This window comes from Nomascus leucogenys, chromosome 9, assembly GCF_006542625.1.
Source record: "Nomascus leucogenys isolate Asia chromosome 9, Asia_NLE_v1, whole genome shotgun sequence".
Taxonomy (NCBI): Eukaryota; Metazoa; Chordata; class Mammalia; order Primates; family Hylobatidae; genus Nomascus; species Nomascus leucogenys.
In genome coordinates, this window is record NC_044389.1 from 102,502,332 (window position 1) to 102,526,451 (window position 24,120).

Genomic DNA, 24,120 nt, shown 5'->3' on the forward strand with positions numbered 1-24,120 from the left:
GCTAGAGGCAGCAATCTGGTGACCGCATGAGGAATATCAGGCTGAAGACAAAGCTTACAGATAAGAGCAGAGCCAAAAGATCTAGTGGTAACAGGGGATGGGTGGAACGAGAGCCACAGCCTAGGAGCAACTCCACCCTGGACATAATATGTGAACTAAAGAAGTATCCTGTTTTAAAGCCAGTTTAAGCAGCTTTTAATTTAATTAATGAGAGTCAATATGCCCCATCCACTGAAGTTCCCATGTGAAACTCAAGAATCCACACTCTCTCCCATTCTCGCTTTTCCTGGCATTATTTCAAGTCCACTTTATGGCTCAATTGTATGACTTTAATATCTCCTTGTCCAGATTCCTTTGCCTCAGATTCACCTCTTCTTTCAATTTATTCTCCATATCTTTTCCAGCATGATATTTCTACATCTCCACTCTGATCATGTCCTTCCCCGCTTAAAATCGTGGACGACTATCTGTAGAATTCAAGATAAAGTTCAAACTCCTTGCCATTTATTCAGAAGACACTTCATGTCTGCCCCCAGCCAGGATCTTGACCTCTCTTCCAGTATTCCTTTTTGCCTTCCTCATACCCAAGTGTCACACAGTTGCTGGGACGTGTGACTCTCCCGTTTGCATTCGTGTATGCTGTTCCCTGTACCTGGAACTACTGTCCACTACCACTTACCTCACCCACCTATAATCCTCCAGAACCTTCAGCTCTACTTTAGAAGTCTCTGCACTGTGTTCCTGTGCTTTATAGCATTTTGACTATTTCTCTGCCATCACATTTATCTCACTGTGTTGCAATTGTTTGTTTACTGACCTTTCCAGCTAAACTCTAAACTTCTTGAAAGCAGGGACTAGGTGGTATTTACACATACATCCACATATCCTTAGCACATACCACAATATCTCTGACTGAGACCCTCCAAAAATCTTTTTACAAAGAGAAGGGATGGAAAGAGAAGAGAAGAGAATAGGAAGGGAACAGGAAGGGAGGGAAGAGGAGGGGAGGGGAGGAGAAAGGAGTGGAGAAGACAAGAGACTGAAAAAAAAAAAAAAGGAAGAAAGCCAATTCTTTCTTCTTGGGAAAAAAGAAGGCCAAAGAAGTCCAAAAAACAGTAATAGATTTTACTCTGAACAGCCCAAATAACTAATTGTCCTGTCTAGATACAGAGTCTGGGTTTTAATGCATTTTCTTGCTGGAAAATTCAAAATATATAAAAGGATGTGCACTCAAAGGACCTCCGCTTCAAATTTTCCATGCCGTTGGTGCTTCTTGCCCATGGGATGTATATTAAAGAGGCTGCCTCACTCAGTAATTGTAGAGAATGGAAGGAAAACAAATAGTTGTTGATACAGGTAATGTTCATGTTTCCCCATTGTAGCAGCATATGGCACTAGTTGTAATGGCCTAACGTAAAGCATTCCTGAACAATATTAATGACCAACCAGGTTAATGACCAAAGACTCAGCCCCAGGCCCCAAACATATTCTGCTGTTCATTAATCCCTAGGAAATGACCTCAGCCATGTTCATTATGGCTCAATTACACTCATACTCCCTCATGAGAAAAGAAAGCATTGCAGTCCTGACACCAAGCTATATCCCATTTTTTTTTTTACCTTGACACATGGGCAATAAAGACACAAAACAAGTTATTAGTCCCAAGGCCAAGCATGTAAAGGAGAAAACACTATTGCCTTATCAGCTCCTAATCATCAATAAGAACTGAATTTGGGACCTCAGAGGTCACAGAGCAGGCAGACCAGGATTTACGCACCCTCTGAGTGTTCTTTGTAGGTGTGACCGGCACTAAGCACACGTTAGCCCCAGATGTTCAGAGTTTGGATGAAAATCTGAAAACTCAAAAGGCAGCTCTTTGCTAGTATGCAAAAAAATGACTTCTTCAGATATCAACCTATCATTCATTCAATCAATATTTATACAATGTTTCCTCTGAGTAAAGTCCCATAGACAGTTTGTGAGTAATTCAGAAAAGAGCATCAAGGAACATAAAATCAAGTTGCATAGAATGAACATACCCCGTGGTGGCTTGAAACATGACCTGAACCACATCAACACGTCCTTCATCAAGAAGCAGTCTATATCCTCTCACCTTGGATCTAGCCTTAATGACTTGTTTGTAACCAAGGAAATGCAACAGGAGCAAGTCTGCATGACTTCTGAGGCTAGGTTATGAGCGATCATATGGCTCTGCCTGGCTAGCTCAGATACTCAGTTTTGGACCCTGGGTCACTCTGCAAATCCACCTACCTTGAAGCAGCCATATTTTGAGGAGGCCCACATCATGTGGGGAGGCTCTAATGTTATGGTTCACAGAACCAGCTGTGGTCCAGCTGACAATAGCATCCAACCATACATGAGTGAAGACTTATCTCCAGAAGATTCCAAGACCAGTTGTTGAATCGACAGCCATCAGCTCTTCCCAGCTGAGGCTCCAGTGTGGAGCAGAGACAAGCCATTCCCACTGTACCCTGTTGGAACTCCTGACCCATAAAATTTATGAGCATAACAAAATTGTTGTTTTGTACTGAATTTTGTACAAAAATTAAAAAGTGTGGGATAATTTGTTGTATAGCAGTAGTAACTGAATATCTCTCCTCTCTCACACACAGACATACACACACACACACACACACACAATAAATACATACAGCCGCCTTGTGAGGTTTAGTAATAGTTTGCATGTGTATGCTCCTAGTTCGGCCGCGCCTACAGAAATCTTTGAGGAAGTGCCATCATCTAATGGAACTGCATTTAACCTGCATCTATTAATAGCAAAAATCACCAAGACTTCTTCAATGGGGCCATGTGGCACATTCAATGCGAAGAAAATTAATTCCAAAGTCAAGGGAACATTGATCGGGTACAAACACTGTCTTGCATCACGAGGTGATTAAACTCCATTAGAATGCACCTCCCTCAGGCTTGGCCTCCTGTTATTCCCTCTCTATAATCTCTTCAGGATTTCTGAGCTTCAGTGTCACTGCCAGATCTGCCTCCCATACCAAATCTAATCCAGGACCCAACCCAGCCTGTACCTCCAACTGCCCACCCTCCATCTCTACTGGCAGATCTCATTATTTCCTCAGCACCTTCACCTCTGTAGTCTTCAGTCAATAGAAAGCTATTCTTATGCAAATGGTATTTCCCACTCCAGAGTGGCTTGTATGTGTCATGGTCCCTGCACCTCCAGGAGTCACAGAGTGGTCCCAGCTGGCTCCTCCCTGTGCATGTCCCCTGTCATCCTTCTCCCATCCAATCCTGATGGCTCTCCCTTCAGAATGTTCTGGAATTCATTCCCCTTCCTCTTTTCTTACTGTCAGCTCCGTGCCACCTCTTTACCTCCCACCCAAATTCATGCAATTGCCTCTAAACTGGCCTTCTCCCTCCAGTGTCCCCAGCACACCCTGCCTTCCACCACTAGATTAAACACCCCAATTCCCATGCCTGCCCTTTAAATCAGTCCAATCCAAGAACCTGGAGAGGCTTTAGTGCCTGCAGCTCCAATCCAGATGCTCCCAAGAGCATTTGCAATGTCTTGCCTTATTCTTTAGCTAGCAGTCCATCTCCTCCACGAGACAGACCCTTTAGCAAAATATCAATTCCTCCTTTCATACTCCCACATTTGCCCACCCCAACCCCACCCTTGGTGGTTTAACATTTCCTCCTGAATTTCCCAGTGATTTTGTTCCCTCCGCTGGGAAGCTACTCCTTCCCTCCCTTCCCCAGCCAGCATGATATACACTCTTCAAAATAGCTCAAAGCCATTTTCTACAAACCATGTGGACTAGCTTTCCAGATCTCACACCCGTGTCCCTGCCCCTGCCTCTGATTTCTTCAAACACCTTGTTAGTAAATACCATACCTTCCATGTGGGGCCATTTCTCATCATGTAGTGTGACCTAAGCATTTTCAGTACTTCTTATTTCTCTAATGAGATATAAGTTCCCAGGCAAGGGCCGTGCACTATACTCATCACAATTCCTCCTAGAGCCTGGTGTGGTGCTAAGCTGCCAGGAAGCAGCCAATCAATACCTTCATTTACCAAATATATTGAGAAGAGTGCATGATGCTGGAGTCTGCTAAACTCCTTCCTGCCCCGGGGCCATGGCCCAGGTTGGAATGCCCCGTCCACGACTTTTCACCCTTGCCTTCTTCTTGTAGCTCACCCTTCAGTTCAAATGTGACCTCTTCTAAGAAGGCGTCCTCAACCACTCCTCTAAAGCTGTCATCCAAGCACTGTCTCCAAATAACCATTTTTAATTCTCTGTAGGGCACTTATAGTTCTTCTATTTATTTTCAATGTGTTATTTATTTATTTATTTTTTTGTCTTTTCCCAGTAGAGTGTAAGCTTGATGACAACAGAAAGACTTTCTGTCTGGTTCACCACTGTATCCCTCCTATTAAAACAGTGTCCAGAAGACAGTATGCAATGGGTTAAATGAATGGATGAATGAATGAAACGAATGAATAAAGTATAGAGAAATACTCTATACTTATGAGGCACTCACAATCTATTAAGAAAAACAGATACAAAAGTCAAATATCATCTAGTGATAAGTAAAATTTTATATATATATGAATTATATATATGAATGAATATGTATTTCATATATGTATATATGAAATAAAGGAGAAAGTGAGGGAGGTAGAATAGCATTCCAAATAATAGGAAGTGTACATTCAGAAGTGCATAGGCTTAATCCTGCATATTATTTGTCGGGGAAGGAAATGTCCAGCACTGTGAGAGTATGAATTTTGAGGAGTGGAGGAAGGGACCCTGGGACATGGGGCTGGGCAGGTAGGCAGAGACCAGATCTGTAAGTGAGTAATGTGGTATATTAAAAAGCTACAGCCTTATCCTATGTAAAATCAGGTACAACTGGAGAATTTTAGGCAGAGAAATTAGACCTTTATTTCATAACTAACACTCTAGAAAAAGTACGGAAGACAGGCAACAGTGTTAAGAGACTAGAAGCAAGAAGACCAGGTAAGAGGCCCTGCAGGTAGCCCAGGTGATATGGTTTGCATCTGTGTCCCTGCCCAAATCTCAAGTCTGAATTGGAATCCCCAGTTTTGGAGAAGGGTCCTGGTGGGAGGTGATCGTATCATGGGGGCGGGCTTTTGCCTTGCTGTTCTTGCGATAGCGAGTTCCCATGAGAGCTGGCTGTTTAAAAGTGTGTAGCACTTCCCCTCTTTGCTCCCTCTTCCTCCTGCTCCCACCATGCAAGATGTGCCTCCTTCCTCTTCGTCTTCCATCATGATTGTAAGTTTCCTGAGGCTTCTCCAGCCAGGCTTCCTGTACAGTCTGCAAAACCGTGAGTCAATTAAACCTCTTTTCTTTATCAATTACCCATTCTCAGGTACTTCTTTATAGCAATGCGAGAATGAACCACTACACTAGGTATGAAAGAGTAGAGGCCTGGACTAAGGCAGGGCAGGTGAGTACATAGGAGGGGCCAGATTCAAGAGAAACTGAGGCAGCAGAAGCAGCATGGCTCATGACTAGCTGAACCAGGTAGATGAGAGAAAGCAAGGACTCCAAGGCTAATCCCAGGATAACAAGCACAAAGGCACCACCACCAGCTAAGGTTGGGGAGAAGACCATAAATTCTACGTATGAGCTGGGCTGGGATGTTCTGAGTTTCACATCCCTGTGGAATAAGCAGGAGAATAAATCTGATAAGCATTTGGACTTGCAGTTACTAGGAGCTAGGGGCAGGGCCTGAGCAAAAGACATGATTTGGGAGCCATTAGTGTACAGATGACAGTGAAAACCATGGGTGTGCGTGATGTACTTGGAAAGATGAATTGGATCTACCACTCAGGAAATTGCTTCTCCAGGTCCAGACTGTGAGGCTAAGATTTCAATATCCAGGATTATAAAAGGCACTCATCACAATACAACAGAAGTTGCAGGCCAGTGTTTCCTTGACATTGGAATTCACTCTCCCCACTCGATACGAACCACATGGTCTTGGTAGAGCATGTTTCCAGGACCTTTGATTACTACCAGGCTAAATACCGTATGTTCCATTAAGCTTCATATTCTGGCATAGAAGTCAATGAGAAACTGCTACCTGCACCAGTAACATATGCTCTCCAAACCACTATTACACTTTGCAAAGCTGCTGTACAATTAATTTTTAGCAGAGATGCACTCATAGCTGCCCCATCATGTGTAAAATGCACGCATTTTGCCTTTGCCAGAGAGAACATATTGCAGCCCATATTTTAGTCATCTCCCTTCAAAGGGTAAGAAAATTTTGTGAGTTATTCAAGATAGGAATGCAAATTTAAATTTGCTCATGACTAGAATGGCTCACATGGCCACAGGAACATCTGTTTTTCTAAAAGCATTAGCTGATTGTCCGGAGGTGGTCACTCATTGCCCAGAGACTGGGATGCAGAAAGAGAGAACTGGGCAACTTATTTCTTAGATTGATTTTGTCTCATGTAAGAGTTGCATGAGATGAATTCAGGTAGACAATCATTTCATATCTTTTTAAGATAAAGGAAGGGACTACTAGTATATACTGTGCTATTTGCTTTGGGCCAAAAATAGCACTACGAACTTTACATGCATATCTGGTTGAATTATCCCAAATTTTACATGGTAGCTATTATTATCTTATTTTACAGATGGTGAGATTTGTTCAACCTAGCATAAAATATTTAGGCAATTGTGCTTCTCCATTTATATTTATTTTGAGGAAAACTGAAGCCATGATTTGGGATTCACTGATGCTTTACCTCCCTGACTAGTTTTGCAGATTACCTATCGTGGTATACAAGATGCACAGACCACTGTAATGGCTGTCTATCATTTTTGCCTTCCTAGCAACCCCTTCTGCTAAAATAGCATCCTCCCTCCTGATAATATAGCTCTTCCTTTTTTGGAACCTGCTTTTCCCACCCCATGTAATTCAGACAGAGTTATCAGCCAGTTGATTACTTCCTTCCTTCCTTTCAATAGGTCTAGACACATTAGCCAGCCTGATTAGTCAGAAATCTCCATCTCTGTACCCAGTAATTGGCCCGCGAAGAGCCTGTTATTCAAGAGATCCAAAGACAGCTTGTAAGAGATGACCATGAAAGAGAGTCCTGCTAATTTACCTACATTCACTAACTCTAAGAACAAGTAACCCTACAGCTGCTGGGAGAAGATTCTGCCAGAAAATGAAGTCCATACAAAGAAAAGCAGAGCCAAGACATGGCAGAGCCAAAGAAACAGGGTTCAGATGCCAACATGCAAAGTCCTTGACCCAGCTTCTCCTGGAGCTGTTTTATTCCTGAGACTCCCTGGTCACATCAGTCAATAAATTTCCCTTTCTGCCAATGCTAGCAGTTTGAGTTAATCTCTGTCGATTAGACTAACAGAAACAGGTCTGCCACAAAATGAAATAAAAATATATTTAGGAAAAATTATCTGAGTTAGTTTTATAGTCATGGATTTCAAATTTCACCATTTGAAACAGATAAATTTGTACACTTAATAGTAACTAAAAAATATTAATAGCAAGATCTCAAAGATACCCATTGGGAAATTTTACCTTGGGTGCGATAATTTAAGCTTAAGAAGGATTTTCGCTACTGACTTGGAGGTAACAATGACATGACCATTTCTCAGGGACTTTTTGACAATTCTCTTACTTATGAATAAACCAGAAAGATAGATGATACTAAATATTAGTTTCACCCTTAGACCCAAATATCTAGGACTTCTCCCCTGGGCCCCATGCCTGGATGGCCCCATTCTGTATACAGTGCTTTAGGTGGCTTCACTGTATTACTATGTAATTATTATTCTCCAAATTTCCATAAAAGTTGTCAATTCACTTTTTTTTCAAACATATGCATGAACCATCATGAAACCTTGAGTACTATCTTAATGTTATTTATTTAGAGATGGAGTCCCACTCTGTCACCCAGGCTGGAGTGCAGTGGCACGACCTTGGCTCACTGCAACCTCTGCCTCCTTGGTTCAAGTGATTCTCCTACCTCAGCCTACCAGGCAGGTGGGCAACAGGTGTGCCCCACCACGCCTTGCTAATTTTTGTGTTTTTAGTAGAGATGGGGTTTCACCATGTTGGCCAGGCTAGTCTCAAACTCCTGACCTCAGGTGACCTGCCCGCCTCAGCTTCCCAAAGTGCTAGGATTACAGGCATGAGCTACTGCACCTGGCCTGTATCTAAATTTTATCGCAAATTATCTGAGTCATCTTGGGCAAGCCCTTTGACTTCTCTGGACCCCAACTTCACCATATAATAGGAAGATGTCGTGCCTAACCTGCCTGGAGTGTTGAGGACATCCAGTGGGACAACATATGCAAACGCACTTTGAAAAACATAGAGATTATTAAGAGCAAGAGTCCTTAAGACAAAACTCAATTTTATTCTATGCTTTTTGCCAATTGGGATCTGTGGAAAAGCCACAGGCTTACTACAAATTCTGAATCTCTTTTCAGGATCTAATCTGAATCTGTCAGATTAGACCTCTCACAGGTCAGATGTAGAGAAGGATTAGATTATAGTAATAGAACTAGGACCTTGATCACATCTCCAACTGGTCTTTCTGATCTTGCAACCCTTTGTCACCTACAGGAAATCTGCCCAAACCAATCTACTCCCCGTCTCCCAAACACGATCTAGACTTTGTTGTATTCAACCACTCCCCTCACCTCAAATCTGCTCTCTTAACTCATCCATCACTCAACATCTTACTTGAACTTCAAGGACAAGTTCATCCACTCTGACAAACAGCGCCCCCTAGGGCCCACTTGGTGATGAGTTAGGCACTGGTTTGTTAGAATTCTTATGTGATTCTCTGAAGATGTCCTGTAAATTTCTCATTGTTATAGTTCCTGTGTATCTCCAACCTGTCTTGACAATTAGACCGTAAGTATGCTAAAGCCAGTCACTGCCTTGTACTCTTCTTGCACAAAGTAGATACTCAGCAAATATTTGTTGCTTAGTTAAAAAGGAAATTGTCCAAAGGAGGAAAATGGCTTAGAAAAGAATTTATAATGAAATGAAATGAGGGAGATAAAGTCATAGAACAGCAGGTTATCCATTGAAATCTATTCAACATAGACAAGGGAGCTGGTCTATTCAAAAGAAGCCCAGAAATCTGGAATCAAATTTTTAGAATAGAAAGAAACTTCAGGATAATCTAATTGACATTCTTCGTTCATTGTGATTAATCACCCACTAACTTCTCTGACTTGTGAATTGAGTTTTTACACATTAAATTTTTTATGTTATAAAATATGACTCTTGGTAATTTTCCTAGAAACAGAGTCTGAGAGAATAGAACCTTGAAAAAATGGCAGCTATTTCATCGATATAAAAAATATTTCTTCTTGCTAGAGTCAAGCCAGACGTCTTGAGCCAGACTTGTGGTATCACTTTTTTATTTTACACCTCAATATGGAAAAGAACAGATGATTAAGAGAAAGGCAGGATTCCCCACCTAGATACACAGAAAATGCTGACTGGTTCGAGGGAAGCTCACTTCAGGAGCGAATCCAAAGTGTTAGAAGGTCCTAGAAGTCAAATTGTTGAGCTTTGATATGCTGTCAGAGAAAGCACTGGCTTGGGACTCAGAGGACTGAGATTTTGAGAACTTGCTTCATCACTTAAGTGACTACTGACAGTTTCCCAAATTCTAATTATCAGATCTTTTTTTGTCTTAAAAATAGGGTCATGGATGGAATTAAATGAGATAATGTATTTAAAGACACTTCATTTTTTTTTTTTTTTTTTTTTTTGAGATGGAGTCTCGCTCTGTTGCCCAGGCTGGAGTGCAGTGGCGCAATCTCGGCTCACTGCAAGCTCCACCTCCCGGGTTCATGCCATTCTCCTGCCTCAGCCTCTCCGAATAGCTGGGACTACAGGCGCCCGCCACCACGCCCGGCTAATTTTTTTGTATTTTTAGTAGAGACGGGGTTTCACCGTGGTCTCGATCTCCTGACCTCGTGATCCGCCTGCCTCGGCCTCCCAAAGTGCTGGGATTACAAGCGTGAGCCACCGCGCCCGGCTAAAGACACTTCATTTATAGAAAAACTTAATTTGCATTATTTATTATCCAATTAATTTCCATTAAAAACTATTTTAATCCAGCTGTCCCAAAGGTGTGAGCCTTTAGAATCTAAGAACCAAAATGGCACCATAACACCACTGAAGCCCCTTGGTTATGCATCCTTATCCTGGCTCTGAAGATAAACTAATCCTCAGCTGTAGCATGTTCCAGCCCTTGCAGCTTTCCCTGAATTCACACGCCCTCAACAAATGACACATAGCCAAGAGCTTCCCGCTCTGCAATTAGTCACATCAATCTGAAGCCTCCTCACAGTTTGGTGAACAGAGCAGTATCTTCTTTCGCTGCCTGAGATTCTTGCAAAGATGGGAGAGGCAGCTTTTCAACAGCCTGAAAGGCCATCTCCACCACCAGAATGTGTCTTCTCTCCAAGTCCACCCTTCCGTGGTCATTTGAGTGGCTCTGTCCTGTGTGGAGAGGCATCACTGCCCTCTGTGAGCTCTCCGTTGAAAGAATCAGTGAGGTCCTCCCACCTCAAGATGGTCCAGGCATGCTCACCACCTGGGACCCCTCCCAGCTGACCACAACCCAGCCCCAGCTTGAAAAGGCCTCTGAGACACTGTTCAAAAGTCATTGGCTTTTGTCCAGTAGACCAACTTAGGTTCCTGTGGGGTAGACTCCTAATGGCAGAGTATGAATGAACACTAATGATCATCTGCGTCAGCTAATAATATGAAACATATCTGCCCTGGCATAAAAGCCAGAGTGGGAACACATTCCACCATTTTCAAAGCAATACTGCTCATGTGCAAGGTTGGAAATAGAGACATAACGCTAAATAAAGCCCTCGAATTGGCTATCCTGGAACTTCATCTGTACACTGTTTCTTAGAGATCTTAAATTGTGTTTAACAGAATGGAAGGGACCCTGGACATTAGACAGCACTCTCAGTTAGCAAATGGCATCACTAAGGCGCAGAGAGGAAGGGACATCCCCAGGATCACTCAATGCGTGGCAAGGCTAAAATGGAGCACAGGGCTGTCCAACCCTCCAGACTCTGTGGCCGCTTCTGTAACCAATTAAATATGCTCTGCCCTGAAGCATTTAGCATCTAAGCTGAATGTAACCTCTGGGTGTCTCCTTATCCAAAAGCAAGGGGTGTGGCCAGATCATCTCCCCAGCTACCCCTTAGCCACGATGACACCATAGCACAAAATCAGAACTGCAATCCACCAATCTGGTATCAACCTCTCACAGACTGTGAGTTTATGAGCTCTGGCTCTTGCTGTTATGCCAGGCTACCTTCCTCAGTGAGCAGACACTCGATAAATACTGACAACTGATTGGCTGATGAATGAGCTCATAAATAATAATGTTTACAGCTTCCTTCCTGAACTCACAGCCAAAGCAACTCCACTAAATGGCCTCTTTTCCTCCTTTCTTTCCTCCTCGGCTTGCTTATAAATTTTAAGATGCATCATGCAAGATGTCAGGGAAGCAATTACTTTGGGGTTTGCCCTTAAAAAGGAAAAAAAAATAGCACCAAAGTCCATAGGGGAAAATTTCCCTGAACTAAATATGAACCAGAACATGTGTACAGATTTTGATTACACGTGGTACTCCAGGGTTCTTTAATCAAATGGTCCATCAGGGTGTCAAGAGCTCTTTCCCCTGGTTTCCAAGAGAGGAGAACACGATCCTTTTTTCCGGTCAGGAGGTGAGTGCCAGGACAGATCTAAGGGCAGAGGCCACTGTCAAATGAAAGGTAAAGTATGAGATGTAGACACCACCAGGAGAGCAGCCATAATATGTGGAAGACCCAGGAACAGGAAAGCCTGTGTGTGTGTGTGTGTGTGTGTGTGTGTGTGTGTGTGTGTGTGTGTCATGTGTATAACAGCAGAAATGGATGCTATTCATTTAATTTGGATACCAAGGATTTATGCTTAGGGGCTTGGAACAAAGCAGATACACATCTTTCTTCTAAGCATAGAAGAAAGGTCCAAGTAGGAGGCTGAGACAAGTGGGTCTAACTCTCCCTAAAGCTATTTTTCAAGAAAACTTTTCTCCTCTATATTAACATGATGCAGGATTTATTTCTGTTAGTATACGAGATAATATAATATACATATACATGTGTGTGTTCGTGCACATGTGTACCTGTATTTCAGTGCATATAGCCCAGGCTCCCAGGTGAGGTCTCCTAGATCCCATAGATAATGCATTTTAGTGCCAGCCACCACCACGAATACTCAGTGATGGAATGAAAATTCCTATCCAGTTTACTTGACCACAGGTAGACGAGGGAGGATAAAGTATCATCAGATGATAGAATTAGTAAGGGAAAGAAGTCAGGCAATGGGTAATCTCTCTGGAAACTGACAATTTCATTTCTTCTAGTCCTTCTCCCCCAGTGAAATCAGAAGTCAGCAGAAGCCCATGAGATAGATTTCAGGCAGTTCAACTAAATCTGTGGACCTGGTGGCATTTTGAGCAACAAAGAACCAAGATATCTGTTTCTTTTAATGTGACGTGGCTTGCCACCCAGGGGGCAGGCTTGCCACTGACGGCTCTTCCAAGTCACCTCCATAAACTCATCAGGCCTTGCAAAGTTGCATTTCCCCTCCCCATTCAGAAGACACAAATCAATATACACAGAAGCACTTATGCTCGGTTCATAAAATCTCCTGTGTAAATGCTGGAAACATTTCCATGCCAAGCCTGATGCAGGCTACTTCTGACAGCAGCCAGTACTACTGTGGTGTGTGAGAACCCTGGGAAAGGAGACAGAGTGCAAAACCATGGCAAAAGCCAATGCTGAACCTAGTGTCAAGCCAAAGCCAGTTGGGTTGGAACAGGACAGCACCCATGTCCTTGTGTGCTTTAATATGGTAAGAGCAAGGGCTCTCTTAATATGGTGAAAATTCCAGAGGGTCGTAAGGTGAGCCAGCTACTCACACACAGATAAATGCCTGGACAAGGCCTGCCAAGGTTTGCCATCAATGGTAGATGGGAAACAAGCTGCTCCCAACTCAGTAGCCCAAGCATCACTGGGGCCACAGCGAACCTCCTCCACCACCTCTACAGGAAAATATGAGCAGATATGTGGGTGCCTAGAAAGAAGACCCCATTCCGTCACCCCATGGGCAACAGATTCCACAGCTGCCCTGAGAAGATACCCAAAAACAAACACAAATCGGCTCAATTTAGATGCAAAAGAAAGGATGCTGGGAGCTGGAGGAGGCATCCTAGCAATCTATTTCGAGGGGCTCTTAGCACCTGTTTGCAGGCACAGCTCTCAAAATAGCATTCAGCAACAAGTTTCTGAAACGGCAAAGCTACAGCTTCTTTTCCCTGCAAGTGCTTTGTCATGCTGATACTCTGACCCAAGAAAGCATTTCCAAAGAGCCTGCGGGATAAAGCGGAGCAATGTTGAACATGTCTGCAGCCACTGTAGCGGCAGCAGCAGCCCACGGTGCAGGGGAGGCTGGAGTGGACGCTGCCCGGGCCCCACCTCCTGTCTGAACACTCACCATCAGCAGGCCGAGAGCTGAGTCGGGCACCAGCTGCACTGCCATGGTCTCCGATTCCCATGCACGAATCCTGCTGCCGAGTCAGTCCGCCTGGGCCCCGGGTGGCTACAGAGCATCCAAAAGCACCTGCAGAAAAAGCAGCCAAAATCCAGACTCAGGGAGCAAAAGGCTCAAGGGGAAGATAGGCCACCTTTCACATGGGGGTGGGGAGGAGGTCAGGGAAGACAGGGTGGGAACTGTGCTTAGGGAGGAAAAAAAAAAAAAAAGAAGAAGAAGGAAAATAGGAAGCTGCAGGTTATTTAAAGGTGAGCCCTCCCTAGCTTCGCAAAGCGGCACAGACACGGAGACCGCATCAAACACAAATGTGAAAGCTTAGAACACGGAATGTTTAACTGCTACCTTCGCCCTGGCAGCAATTCTTCCCTTAACTGACAATTAAAATAAAACATTCCCTATTGCAGATAAATCAAGCAGCCCGAGCCACCCCCTCTCTCTGCATCTCTCAGCAATTCTGCTGCATAAACACGCTGAATGTCACAACATACCGCTCGCAGTCTGGTCAGTGTCTTCTTTGCTGCAGGTAGGTGTGTCCCTTTTTGCAAAATCAGATATCTGGGAGTGAGACAGCCAAGTCTGACCATGAGGCACCAGGCAGTCACTGGAGATCAGCAAATGCCCTTACCATCCCCGAGGAGGAAGTCATTTAGGAACTGCCCCTTCCACCTTCCCCAAATCTACTTTTCCTCTCCAAGTAGACTGGCCAGCTCAGCTCCCGGTAGGGCTAACATACTTAGGAGGAACATGGAATTGCACTGCCTGTTCTGTGAGCGTTCTGATCTCCCTGGCTGTACCACATGTACGCCGCATACAGACACACTCTACCTCCCTTACTCCCGCCCTTCCTCCCTCCCATCCCTTCCCTCCCATCTCTCCACAGGGCTGCCTGTTAGGAATTTTGAAGGAGCCTCCCTAGCTCAGGCAGGCATAGGAGGTGAATTTGTCACAAGGGACACTGCTTAAGAGGAAAAGGCAAGATAGCCTTGAAAATCATATCATGCAGCATTTTCCCTGGAAGATGTCAATGAAGGGAGAAAGAAAAAACCTGCCGAATCTTGTTATATAATGGGTAGCTCAAAGGGCTTTCCAGAGTCAAAGACGTAAGAAAATTAGATATCTTTTCATGAGGACTGTCAAGCTTGTGTCTTCTTCTGGAGTCCGTGTATTCAACTAAAAATGGTGATTCCTGATACTTCTAGTATGTCCTTTTCTGATTTCTTCCTTTACTCACCTCCTGTAATGGTTCCAAAAAATCCTTAAAATTAACTAGACGGTGTGAAATGTAGAAACATAGAGACCAGTTTTTGAAATAAGAAACTAGGGGGAAGAAATTAATGACCTTTGATGTTCCTGTGCACGAGCATAGCTATTGTTTCTATATTTCTTATACTTTTAAAACTATTGATTTGGGCCAGGTATGGGAGCTCACACCTGTATTCCCAGCACTTCCAGGGGTTGAGGCAGGAAGATAGCTTGAGCCCCAAAATTCAGGGTGAGCCTAGGCAACACAGTAAGACTTCATCTCTACAAAAAAAAAAAAAATAGAAATAAAAGAATTAGCCAAGCATGGTAGTGTGTGCCTAGAGTCTCAGCTACTTGGGAGGCTGAGGTGGGAGGATCAGTTCAGTCCAGCAGTTTAAGGCTGCAGGGAGCTATGACTGCACTCCTGCACTCCAGCCTGGGGGACAGAGCAAGATTCTGTCTCTAAAAAAATTTAAAACCAAAAAGTATTTGCTCATTACAGTGCTTAGCACAGAGTAAGTACTAAAATATATTCAATAAGTGAGTGAAGGCTGGGCGCAGTGGCTCACGCCTGTAGCCCCAGCACTTTGGGAGGCTGACACTGGCAGATCACCTGAGGTCAAGAGTTCAAGACCAGCCTGTTCAACATGGCAAAACCCTGTCTCTATGAAAAACACAAAAATTAGCCGGGTGCGATGGGCACCTGTAATCCCAGATACTTGGGATACTGAGGCAGGAGAATCGCTTGAATCCGGGAGGCGGAGGTTGCACTGCGGTCAGATCACACCACTGCACTCCAGTCTGGGCAACAGAGCAAGGCTCTGTCTCAAAACAAAACAAAGAAAAGAAAAGAATAAAACAAAATAAAATAAGTAAGTGAAAAAATTTCTTCCACATTGTTTTTCCTATGGTGGCCCAATGAGCTTGAACCTTGATTCCACAGTGTGTGGATGGAGTCTCATGTTACTGATGCCTGGAACACCAGAGTATCCCTCCTTGCCAGCAGGTGCCTGGAGATTCAAAGCATGACTTGGGTTGCGTGCATGTGGCCTTGCACAGAATTGTCAGGACATTCTGACTATGCTGGTGGATTGCAATACTATTCAAAATAATATGTATATTCACATTTGAAAAATAATAACAATGATTTAAGGAACAGGTCTACAATAGTGATTTAAGGGACCTTATCCTAACTTTGCAGATGGATTTCGAAATGTATTCAACTGATATTTGCAGAATGCCGACTTTGTACCTCTGCCCTCAAGGAACTTTTTATGTGGTAGAATCATTAATGATACAAGATAATATGTAACAAATGCAAAAAAAAAAAATCCGAAATAATTTGGATAGCACAGAGTAGGGAGGTCTTACTTTTTTTTTGTAGCTCTTGCACTGGAACTTCAGGAACAGCAGAACATCTTTTTCAGGACGTTTGCTTTCTGATTCTATATGGACTATGTGTTTGGAAAATAATCAAAGCTAAGAAAAAAAGTTAATATTGGAGCTGTTGCAACTGGTGGATATGGGCAGAGAAAAGACAAACCCTGAGCAGAAACAGGCAGAAGCAGCCTCAGGTATGGGGGAGTCTGGGACATCCTCAGGTTGCAGAGGCTGGCCTGAGAGATTTTGTGTCAGCCCTTGACATTGGCCCCCAGAACACCCGCCTTCCTCTCTAAGCACTTCGCTCATGGCTCCTTTGCCTGGAAAGCCTCATCCCCTGTCTGCTTGAATTGCAGCCCAGATTTTCTGGAAAATAGCCTGCAGCAAATCTTCTGCATAAAGACATCATTGGGAGGTGCAATTTCAGGGTGGCAAGAGTGGGGGTGTGGGGAAGGTGAGGCAGGGGTGGAATGAGAGCAAGTACAAGGTGGGGTTGACCGAGCTGGGCCTAGGACAGCTACTCAGCCTGAGGAAGAGCTTCCAGACAGGTATGGAACTTCCACTTGTTCGCATAACCCACCAAGGAGAGAAAGGGAGAGGGAGCTAACAGCCTAGTGCTGTCCATCTGTTGACTCTTTTTGGTCAAATTGATTCCACCAGACATTAACCCTCTTGCGCTTCAGGGTTATGTTACCAACTCCCGCAGGTAGGCATGAAAGGCGTTACATCTGAGACCAGAAGAAAAGGAAGAAACCATAGCCTCTGTGAGTCAGTCAGACAGGACCTGGGCCCTGGAGTGGTGAGGCTCCTCCCTCAGTGTGTGGGATAGAAACCCTCCCTGTTCTGTCCTGGGAGCCTAGGACAGCTGGCAGTGCCAGGAGTTGAAATGACAATGGCAGCAGCTGGGATTTCCAATGAGCAAGTGGCTCAGTTTGCCCAGGGAGGACAGGAGGAGCCAAGAAAATCTGGGAAATACATACACTGAGTCTGGTAACAGCATATACATTTACACAACATTCAGTGTCAAAAGTTGCATACTTCATGAAATTCTTCCCGATTCTTCTATTTGGGCATTCATATTTGCTTTGTTTGTACAACTTTTAAATTCCTTCTTTAAAAAAATTGACAGTAATTTGCTTTTCTCTAGTATCCCCCTACTAGAGAGGAACAAACTAATGTCGGAACTGAGCATCGTTCTTCTCTGTTTACTTCTACGGCTCTAAGCATTGAGCTCGAACAGCAGTCCGTGCTCAATAAGATTAAATCAGGCACCAATGGAGATATCAGAATGTAAAGCGCAAAGAGGAACAGACAATGGCAAGACCTCAGGGAGTGGGTAGGACATGGGGAGTTTGTGAGGACAGGTCACAGGCTGATGGAGAAGGAGTGGTCGAAGAAGAAAAAGGAGAAGAGAGCCCCCAAATTCGAGTGGCAACGGTCATTCCACAAAGATGCCTGGGTGAGGTGGAAGGGTGTTTCAGTACAGTTTCGGACACAGAAATCAAACTGCAAGGGGTTATTGAGCAGCTTGTGAAGAAGAGGAGTTAATTCATATTAAATAGGCCCTCATCAAAAAGCAGCGGAATATGAGCTATCTGGGTCCCTTCAAGAACTAGTTCAAGGTCACAGAAGTAAGAAGGTGTGGGGACGGCAATCCCCTCCTCTAAGTCACTAAATTCTATTCTTGGTTAATCTTACCTCCCAAGAAAACTATATATATATATATATATATATACACACACATATATATATACACATATATATATATACACATATATATGTATAATCCATTTCAATGTATCCTCCTCCTAAAAACTTCTCAAATGAAGCAGAGTTCAATGTCACACTCATCAAAAGCCACTGCAAAAACCAGCTCTTCATAAACCTCTTCTGGGCCAAGTGCAGTGGCTCACGCCTGTGATTCCAGCACTTTGGGAGGCTGAGGTGAGTGGATCACCTGAGGTCAGGAGTTTGAAACCAGCTTGGCCAACATGGCAAAACCCCTTCTGTACCAAAAATACAAAAACTAGCTGGGCATGGTAGCATGTGCCTGTAGTCCCAGCTACTTGGGAAGCTGAGGCAGGAGAATCCTTTGGAGGAAGGTGCGAGGTGGAGGTTACAGTGAGCCAAGATCGCACCAATGCACTCCAGCCTGGGACACAGAGTGAGACTGCATCTCAAAACAAACAAACAAAAAAACAAAAACTCTTCTGTATTTAGCATGAAGCTGTTGTTCAGACACTGGTCATGAGACCACCCACTGCCATCTATGTAAATTGCCCCAGGTCAGAAATTCCTCTCAGAATCTAGTGCAAAGGAAAATGTCATTATCCTGAGAGGGCCTGTGGTGTGGGTGGCTTTGGCCCCAGAAAACCTGCCAGGCCATTTTACTCCCAGGAATCTGAAGGCCTATTCTGTCATTTTCTCTAGGATCCAGAGCAAGAATTACAAGGGTGAGGTGAGACTCAAAGAAAACATTATTTATTAGAACTTTTCTTAAGTTGCACATAGTAGATATTCAATAACTGTGAGTTCTCTTTTGGTCCCCTTTTAATTCTGATAATGAGAATAGTGTACCTAATCACACTTGGCACAATGGACTTCCAGAATGCCCAAAATCTAATTTTACTTTCAATTACAGCAGATATTATCATAGCTGGCATTATTACTTCCTCTGTTTTTTTTTTCAATCTTATTTTTCCTTCTAATGCATACTGTATTACTCTTATTGAGTAGGCCTTTTTGTCAGTAAGCCATCTGAAATTCACTTTTAGAAAGAGATGGGACATAAATCACTCGTTAATGCATAAACTGTGCTCAAGTAGATTTGGCACACTGGGAAATATTTTGCAGCTATTAAAATGGCAACTATGAAACTATTTAGAAGTATTGCAAATGTCAGATATGTTTATTTGCAAGTAATATGAGACACATTCTCTAATTGCAACCATGTAAATATTTGTATTTTAAGAATATATGAAGAACTCCTGCTTCTATCCAAGATGGAATTAGAGGGAGCAAGTCTATGCTTCAAATGAAACAAACAAAAAATGTAAAATATATGGAACAATACTTTTCAAGACAATGGACATAAGACAACAAAGGCCAGTGATCCATGAAAGATAAGAAACAAATGAGAGAAGCCTTACGATTGTCCCAGGTTATTGATTTATGAGTATTTCCAGGCCACAGAACACAGAGTAGAGCTACGTGGAATCAAGTGTTCTCCCAGAGTCATGGAGACAGAGGTGAGAGTCAGGAAAGATTGGGATGAACACAGTTCACAAGACAGAGCACCAAAGAGGAGACAGGTGTAGAGAGAAAGAGAACTTCTGAGATCTTCAAAGAGTCCCCGTGAGCACTCAGTTGAGTGCTGATCACCACATACGTGTGGGGAAGCAGCTCGAGGCTGGGGAAAGAACCACATAAAAAGACTGGAAGGAATGGTGACCAGTGCTCACCCAGGGCCAGAACAGTGTCTGCTCACACCCACCAGACTGGAGAACTTCATAATTCCTGATATATTATTAGAACACTCAGAGGGCTCTTGCCTCAACAGTGAGAAATAATTGGTCATAGATTGATCACTGTCCTGAATCTGCCTAACCATTCTGAAAAGTGAGACCCAAAAGGATTAAACTATTTCCACATAACTTAACTGGATTCCAAACAAACTTAAAGAACATTTATAAAATTACGAGAATATCCAACTCTCAATGAGGTTAAAGCTACAATGTAAATTTACACTGTATATAATTTACATGTAGATTTATAAACTAGAATGTCCTCGATAAAAATTACCAGGTACGAGAAAAGTAGGAAAATATGGTCACTAAATTGAAAACAAATCAATCAAAATCATCCAGAATGAACATAGATGTTATAATCAGCAGAAAATATTAAAACAATTATTATTGTTTAAATAACATTAAAACAATTATTAAAACAATTTTGAATATATTGTATTCAATATATTCAAAAAGTTAATTAGAAACATGGAAAATATTTAAAAATTCAAAGAACAAAATAAGCATCAGTCAGCTATAGGACATCTTCAAGTAGCCTAATAGATATATCATTTGTATCCTTGAAAAAAGAGAGACATAGAAAATATAGTTGAAGAAATAATAGCCAATATGTCCTTAGATTATATGCTGAACAAATTCTAAGCATTAGAAACATGAAGAAAACTACACCAACACACTTCATAATCAAACTGCTCAATATCAGTGATAAAGAGAACATTTTGGAAGCAACCAGGAGTGGAAAAACATGTATCACATACACAGGGACAAAGATAAGGGTAACAGTAGATTTCTTTTTTGGAAACAATGCAAAGAAGAATCCAGTAGAGCCACGTTCTTCTAAAAATCTAAAGAAAAGTTATCAGTATAAAATTCTATACCTACAAAACTATCTTTCAAAAATGAAAGCCAAAGAAAGATTATTTTAGACACACAAAGTAAATAAAAGGCAAACCAATCGGAAAAGAAGTAAAAATTCTCACAAAGAAAACCCCAGGCCCAGACAGATTTACTAGTGGATTCTAGCAAAGATTTAAGGAAGATTATACCAACTTTACATACATTCTTTGGGAACACTGAAGAGGAGTCAATACTTACGAACTCATTTTTGTGATACCAACACTACCCTGTTAACAAAATCAAAGACAATAAAAGAAAAGAAAGCAACAACTCCTTGTCCCTCATAAGCAAGGATACAAAAACTTTAAACAAAATGACACCATACAGAACCCAACAATATATTAAAAAGATAATGCACTGTGGCCAACCAGTCCATATTCCAGGATTGCAAGGTTAGTTTATTATTCTAAAAGCAGTCGGTGTAATTTACTATATTAACTAACTAAAAAAGAAAAACCAAACGATTAGCTGAATGGATGGATAAAAAGCATTTGATAAAATGCAACATCTATTCCTGATCTTTTTTAAAAAAATTCAGCAAACATGGAGTAGAAGGGAACTTCCTTAATCTGATAAAGAACATGTACAAAAATGTATAGCTGTCTTCATAATTAATGCAAAAGATTGAATGTTTTTCCCCTAAAATCAGAAACAAGGCAAGGATGACCATTCTCAGCACCTTTCCTCAACATTACACTGGAAATTCTAGACATTGCAGTAAGCCAAGAAATGAAGATAAAAGCTATCCAGACTGAAAAAGAAAGTAAAACTGTCTATAGTCATAGCCAATATGATCTTTCATATAAAAAACCCAATGGAATCTATTAAATACTAATAAGCAAGTTTGGCAAAGTTGAAGGATGCAAGATCAATTCAAAAATCTATTTTGTTTTTATATACCAACAATAAATAATAGGAAATGTAAATTTAAAACACAATACAATTCAGAAACTTGTACATGGACATTTGTGTCAGCTTTATTTGCCATAGTCAAAACTTGGAAACAACCCAAACATCCATCAGTGAGTAAATATATAAACAAGTTGTATATCTGTATAATGAAATCTTATTCAGCAATGAAAGAGAATGAAGTACTGATATGCTACAATACAGATGAACTCAAAAAATATTATGTAAATGGAAAAGCTAGATGCAAAAGACCACACTTTGCTTATGAAATTTATATAAAATATACATTAAAAAAAACCAAACCCATGGAGATAGGTGATAGTTACCTGAATCCACAGGAGGAAGCAGGGAGTGGCTGCAACTGGCCACAAAAGATCTTTAAAAGTGTTCTAAAATCGCACAGTGGTGATGGTTGCAGAGTTCTGTAAATTTACTAGAAATAATTGAGTGGTACACTTGCAATAGGTAAATTTTATGATGTGTAAATTATACCTTTAAAAAGCTGGAGTTTTTAATAAAAATGAATGAGTTATTAATACAGTCAACAATGTGGATGAATCTCAAAATAATTATACTGAGTGAAAGAAGTCAGACAAAAAAATAATTCATACTGTGTTGTTCCACTTACGTAAAATTCTAGATAACTCACACTAATGCATAGTGACAAAGAGCAGATCAGATGCCTGGGGAGCAGGAACAGCATAAGAGAAACAGGGTAGCAAAGGGCAGAGGGGAGAAATTAATTACAAAGGGGAAACTTAGGGGCAGTGGATATATTCACTATCTTGATTATGGTGATGGTTTCATGGCTATATACATGTATCAAAACCCATTTAAATATGTGCAGATGACTGTATATCCATTCTACCTCAGTATAGTGGTCCTTTAAGGGACATGAACGGTATGATAACTGCAAAAAAATACAATAAGTTCTGTTAGAATGCTGGGAGTAAGAGAGTGATTTTCTTTCTTTCATTCTTTCTTTCTTTCTTTCTTTTTCTTTCTTTCTTTTTTTTTTAAGATGGAGTCTCACTGTATTGCCCAGGCTGGAGTGCAGTGGCACAATCTTGGCTCAGTGCAACCTCCGCCTCCCGGGTTCAAGCGATTTTCCTGCCTCAGCCTCCTGAGTAGCCAGGATTACAGGCATGTACCACCATGCCCGACTAATTTTTATATTTTTAATAGAGACGGGGTTTTGCCATGTTGGCCAGGCTGGTCACGAACTCCTTACCTCAGGTGATCTGCCCACCTCAGCCTCCCAAAGTGCTGGGAGGGGTGAGCCACTGCACCCGACCAAGAATGATATTCTCATTTCAAATTGTTTAACTTGTCGTTACATTTTCACTAATTAAAATAACAATGTTTTTAGAAATAGTTTATTATTCAAATAAGGAAGGAAAGCTTGGAAAACCAGTAGAGTCAAGGGAAGATGCTGTTGTCGTTGGTATTGCTGTTAAGGGCAGAAGAGCCCTGGGTGTGTTTTAAGTCACCTCACCAGAAGCCCATAAGACGAAAAGAAAAAGCTTCTGTGAGGAGAATTCTGAAGAAGAACAGAGTCCCAAGCGGAGGAATTATTTTTCCTAGGGAAGAGTTTTGCCTCTTCCCATGAGATGAAAAAAAAAAAAAAAAAAAAAAGGTAAAAATGCAAGAATTGTTGATAAATGTGAAAGGGTGTAAACAGAGATTTTTTTTTTTTTTTTCAGACCAAGTCTCTCACTGTCGCCCAGGCTGCAGTGTAGAGGCACGATCTTGGTTCACTGCATCCTCCGCCTCCCGGTTCAAGTGATTTTCCTGCCTCAGCCTCTCGAGTAGCTGGGATTACAGGCGCCTGCCACCACGCCCAGCTAATTGTTTGTATTTTTAGTAGAGATGGGGTTTCACTATGTTGGCCAGGCTGGTCTCGAACTCCTGACCTCGTGATCCGCTCGCCTTGGCCTCCCAAAGTGCTGGGATTACAGGCATGAGTCACCATGCCTGGCCCCTTGTAAACAGAGATTTTAATCTGGTAAGAACTTGCAGGTCCCTTCATTCAACAGTTTTGATCTCATCAGAGGCTCTGTATGTTTCTGCTCCCATCTTTTTCTGCCTTGACCATGATAATGGTAGACCTTGGTAGCTGCTGGTCCCAGGTTGATGGCTTGTGCCCTCCAGCATCCTCTCCCGTGCCAGGCCCTTCACTCGGAGCTGCTGCCTAACCTGACTGCAGAAGATTCCAGAGTGGATGCAGAAAAAGCCCCAGAGATGCAAGTCGGAATCTGCTCTACACACCCAGAGCTCTGGGGGCTGAGAGGAAACTGACTAGGGAAGATCTGACCACCCAGTACAAAGCCTGGTTGGGCCAAGTTTCTCCGGGCACTCTTCCTATTGCTGTCTCAGAGCCCTCAGGCCAGGGCCGGACCTATCCCCCTGCAGCCCAGGCCCAGGCTGAAACACCTGCCCCTCCGAAGTAGAGCTGTCCATGGTAGCCCCACTCTGGTCTCTGCGGGGACTCCTAGGAGGGTCAGGGATGCCTGTGGCC

General features: G+C 42.5%; 1 protein-coding gene across 1 annotated transcript in view; it reads right to left on the bottom strand.

The window, feature by feature from the left end:
• FRMD4A (FERM domain containing 4A) overlaps positions 1 to 14,463 on the bottom strand; it is a 688,034-nt gene extending 673,571 nt beyond the window's left edge. Inside the window, exons 1-2 of the mRNA XM_030819299.1 lie at positions 14,136 to 14,463; positions 13,591 to 13,716 (exon numbers count right to left, since the gene is read on the bottom strand). Coding sequence (XP_030675159.1) covers positions 13,591 to 13,635 — 45 coding nt within the window. The 5' untranslated portion in view covers positions 13,636 to 13,716; positions 14,136 to 14,463. The remainder of the gene's footprint in view (positions 1 to 13,590; positions 13,717 to 14,135) is intronic.
• Between the last annotated feature and the right edge of the window lie 9,657 nt (positions 14,464 to 24,120).